The 5000-nt window shown below is 41.6% G+C and overlaps 1 protein-coding gene across 2 annotated transcripts in view; it reads right to left on the bottom strand.

Moving 5' to 3' along the window:
- Ubi-p63E (Polyubiquitin-63E) overlaps positions 1-3479 on the bottom strand; it is a 4213-nt gene extending 734 nt beyond the window's left edge. Inside the window, exons 1-2 of one of the 2 annotated variants that reach the window (XM_070120760.1) lie at positions 3116-3479; positions 1-2206 (exon numbers count right to left, since the gene is read on the bottom strand). The exon at positions 1-2206 is cut by the window's left edge and continues 734 nt beyond it. In XM_070120760.1, coding sequence (XP_069976861.1) covers positions 1-2199 — 2199 coding nt within the window. In that variant the 5' untranslated portion in view covers positions 2200-2206; positions 3116-3479. Of the gene's footprint in view, positions 2207-3053 lie in introns of both variants that reach the window. The other variant, XM_070120761.1, reaches the window with a different exon arrangement.
- Positions 3480-5000: the final 1521 nt, after the last annotated feature.

Below are 5000 nucleotides of genomic sequence, written 5' to 3' on the forward strand. Positions count from 1 at the left end.
CTGCTTGCCAGCAAAGATAAGACGCTGTTGATCTGGGGGAATGCCTTCTTTGTCCTGGATCTTAGCCTTCACATTCTCAATGGTGTCAGAGGGTTCAACCTCCAGGGTGATGGTCTTGCCTGTGAGGGTCTTAACGAAGATCTGCATACCACCACGAAGTCTGAGCACAAGATGGAGGGTGGATTCCTTCTGGATGTTGTAATCGGACAAGGTACGACCATCTTCTAGCTGCTTTCCAGCGAAAATAAGACGCTGTTGATCTGGGGGAATACCTTCCTTATCCTGAATTTTGGCTTTCACATTCTCAATGGTGTCAGAGGGTTCAACCTCAAGGGTGATGGTCTTGCCAGTGAGGGTCTTCACAAAGATCTGCATACCGCCACGAAGTCTGAGCACAAGATGGAGGGTGGATTCTTTCTGGATGTTGTAATCGGACAAGGTACGGCCATCTTCCAACTGCTTGCCAGCAAAGATGAGACGCTGTTGGTCTGGGGGAATGCCTTCCTTGTCTTGGATCTTGGCCTTCACATTCTCAATGGTGTCTGAGGGCTCGACCTCCAGAGTGATGGTCTTGCCTGTGAGGGTTTTGACGAAGATCTGCATACCACCTCGAAGTCTGAGAACCAAGTGAAGGGTGGATTCCTTCTGGATGTTGTAATCAGAGAGAGTGCGGCCATCTTCTAGTTGCTTTCCAGCGAAAATAAGACGCTGTTGGTCTGGGGGAATGCCTTCCTTGTCCTGGATCTTGGCCTTTACATTTTCAATGGTGTCTGAAGGTTCAACCTCCAGAGTGATGGTCTTGCCTGTGAGGGTTTTGACGAAGATCTGCATTCCACCTCGAAGTCTGAGAACCAAATGAAGGGTGGATTCCTTCTGGATGTTGTAGTCAGAGAGGGTGCGGCCATCTTCCAGCTGCTTACCAGCAAAGATGAGACGCTGTTGGTCTGGGGGAATGCCTTCCTTGTCTTGGATCTTGGCCTTTACATTTTCAATGGTATCAGAAGGTTCAACCTCCAGGGTGATGGTCTTGCCTGTGAGGGTCTTAACGAAGATCTGCATACCACCTCGCAGTCTGAGAACCAAGTGAAGGGTAGACTCCTTCTGGATGTTGTAATCGGACAGGGTGCGACCATCTTCTAGTTGTTTACCAGCAAAAATAAGACGCTGTTGATCTGGGGGAATACCTTCTTTGTCCTGGATTTTGGCTTTTACGTTCTCAATGGTGTCTGAAGGTTCAACTTCTAAAGTGATGGTCTTACCTGTAAGGGTTTTCACAAAGATCTGCATACCTCCTCGCAGTCTGAGGACAAGGTGGAGGGTGGATTCCTTCTGGATGTTGTAGTCTGAAAGAGTGCGACCATCCTCCAACTGCTTACCGGCAAAGATAAGACGCTGTTGGTCTGGAGGAATACCTTCCTTGTCCTGGATCTTGGCTTTCACATTCTCAATGGTGTCTGAGGGCTCGACCTCCAGAGTGATGGTCTTGCCTGTGAGGGTTTTGACGAAGATCTGCATACCACCTCGCAGTCTGAGAACCAAGTGAAGGGTAGACTCCTTCTGAATGTTGTAATCGGACAGGGTGCGACCATCTTCTAGCTGCTTTCCAGCAAAAATAAGACGCTGTTGGTCTGGGGGAATGCCTTCTTTGTCTTGAATCTTGGCCTTTACATTTTCAATTGTGTCAGAGGGTTCAACCTCCAGTGTGATGGTCTTGCCTGTAAGTGTTTTGACGAAGATCTGCATACCTCCTCGCAGTCTGAGGACAAGGTGGAGGGTGGATTCCTTCTGGATGTTGTAGTCTGAAAGAGTGCGACCATCCTCCAACTGCTTACCGGCAAAGATGAGACGCTGTTGATCTGGAGGAATACCTTCCTTGTCCTGGATCTTGGCCTTCACATTCTCAATGGTGTCTGAGGGCTCGACCTCCAGAGTGATGGTCTTGCCTGTAAGAGTTTTGACGAAGATCTGCATACCACCTCGCAGTCTGAGTACCAAGTGGAGAGTAGACTCCTTCTGGATGTTGTAGTCGGACAAAGTGCGTCCGTCCTCAAGCTGCTTGCCTGCGAAGATCAACCTCTGCTGATCTGGGGGAATGCCCTCCTTGTCCTGGATCTTGGCCTTTACATTTTCAATGGTATCTGAGGGCTCAACCTCAAGTGTGATGGTCTTGCCTGTGAGAGTTTTCACAAAGATCTGCATCTTGATGCTGCAAAAGAAAATTGCACATTAAAATTCTAATATAAAACAATGATTTCTCGTACAACAAATTCATCAAAAAATAAGTTAACATTATTTCGTATTCAAGTAAAAAATATATTGATCTGAACTACAAAAATGTGGATTTAGGACATGGGAATGAACAGGTCACACTAGATCCACTTAACACTGTTCCTGCATGACAGACTATATATGCATTTGCCACAGTAGCACCACTCCAAACCATACAACCAATTTCATCCACCTAAATTCTAAACGTGGCTGTTACCCACATTATAATAGGCTCAGACAAACCACAGTTCTTCTGGTTCTGAATAAACTATCAACACTACAAACACAAAATGCTAGGCTCCTGCATTAAATGCAGGAATAAAGTTAAATGAACAGGGAAGGGTCTAACTCGAAGAAACCGTGTTACTGGCTGTATCGCAATGGCAAAGTTTGGCATTTCTAAAACAAAACGAATGTGTTCTTTTCAACCCCATCAATTCACAAACCTTCCAATTGTGCAAGTCACAAAACCAACGATTACATATAAACAATACTTAGTACATACGAATATAAATAAGCGTTACTTCACTAGCACTTTTCTCTTTGAAAATTCCTGCAAACACAAACACTTGTACAAAACTACAGCAGCAAGATATTTAGGAAATATAGTATGAAGAGCCGGGCCTAAAACTTGTACTTCACGAAACCTTTCTTTGTTCTGATCGGGTTCAGACGCCACGTCAGAACAGGAAGTCGGGCTGTGACGCTACCGTAATACTTTTACATGCTAATACTGTCCAGTTTAATATTTAGATTATTCTGAAAGCTAAGTAAACGATATTCACCTCTTATATGCGACACAAAATACTATAAAACTGTACGTGCAGATAAAAAGTCTAATATTTACCGGTTATAGTAGCGCAATAGTAACTGATCACAATATCACTCGCTGGGAACTAACTCCAAATTTTCGACAATGGCTTTTATATACTCTTGGGTCACGTGACCTCATCCACGCATGCGCATTGGGTTCGCTGCCTTTGTACGATGATTCAGATAACGTGTTTTTCGAAATTAACTAGTCCAACAAAGGAGTTTATCCCTTATAATACATAGCCACATATTCTATATAAAATGAAGAATCTATAGATATACCACACGAACCGATAATAGTACAGAAATAAATAGACTGACAGAAATAAAAAACGCATTCTCTCCCCCAGCTGATTGCGCGAGAAGCCATGTTTTCGAGAAGGCCTGAGAACACCCATAGGCTTTCCCTGTACGTTGCATCATATAACGTATCCCTGTTATCACTTGGCTTGATATCAATACGTTTTTTCAGGCCCAATCACCTGATAAATGAGTAAAGTAAAGTGAAAACAAGAATAACCAGTGAAGAGTATAAACCACATTCTAAATCGCACATATTTTACGTTGTTTTCAGAGTTCACACAGTAACTACATGTAATGCACTTTATATTTAGTAACTATAATTAAATGTTATTACTACTATTGTTGTTATTGTTACAACTTGTATTGTTATCTTTAAATTTATTATTGGAATTATTATTATCATTAATTCTGTTATTCTTCCTATTATTGTTGTTATTATTTAGATGATTATTTATATTGCTATTATTGTTATAATTATATTTTTGTTCATACTATTAATATCGTTATTATTATTATTATTATTATTATTATTATTATTATTATTATTATTATTATTATTATTAATAATATTATTATTATTACAACTACCACTACTACTATTATTATTGTTGTGGTTTTATTATTATTATTGTTCTCATTTTCATCTCTATCATCATTATTATCACCAATGTTATTATTATGATCATCATTATTATCATGGTTATTTTTATCATAGCATTGCTGATACAATTATCATCATCATCATTAGTTATAATAATCTATCAATTATCCATTGCGTCTACCATTGTTATTACTTCCTGATGGCAACCAATTCCCCTTTTAATCGCATGATTAGCGTTGCCATGGTTACGTATTGCAGGCATTCCAAACACATATATTCAGAAGCATTGTGAGTGGAGGAAAAGCCATTGAAATATAGACTGAAAAATATAGATGGCTTATATGACCAAAATAATTCGGAATTTTTATTTAGTTCGTGGATAAGGTTAAATATAACACCTGAAGAAGGTATCATTGTTTATTATCATTATTATTAACAGATCATTTAAACCATTAAGTGTTAGTAAAATGCCTTGTAATGTTTGATTCTCAAGAGAAGGAAAAAGCGGTGTATTGTTAAAATATATGTACTTTCTTCAAGAATCTCCGACGCAATACGCCAATGACGTGGTTGGGGACACACACACAGAAAGAGAAAGAGAGAGAGAGAGAGAGAGAGAGAGAGAGAGATAGAGAGAGAGAGAGAGAGAGAGAGAGAGAGAGAGAGAGAGAGAGAGAGAGGGGGGGGGGGTAAGAGAGAGAGAGAGAGAGAGAGAGAGAGAGAGAGAGAGAGAATGCGGGGGGTAAGAGAGAGAGAGAGAGAGAGAGAGAGAGAAAGAGAAGAGAGAGGGAGAGAGAGAGAGAGAGAGAGAGAGAGAGAGAGAGAGGGGGGGGGGTAAAAGAGAGAGAGGGGGGGGTAAAAGAGAGAGAGGGGGGGTAAGAGAGAGAGAGAGAGAGAGAGAGACGCCAAAATCCCAAATCGACCTCTCCCCCCCCTTCCCCGTCCACCGTTCCCCACGACCCTCATCGGTTGGGTCGAAGGGAGGAGAATGGGGGAGAGGGAGAGGTAGGGGAGA

This window comes from Penaeus vannamei, chromosome 4 (genome assembly GCF_042767895.1).
Source record: "Penaeus vannamei isolate JL-2024 chromosome 4, ASM4276789v1, whole genome shotgun sequence".
Classification (NCBI taxonomy): Eukaryota; Metazoa; Arthropoda; class Malacostraca; order Decapoda; family Penaeidae; genus Penaeus; species Penaeus vannamei.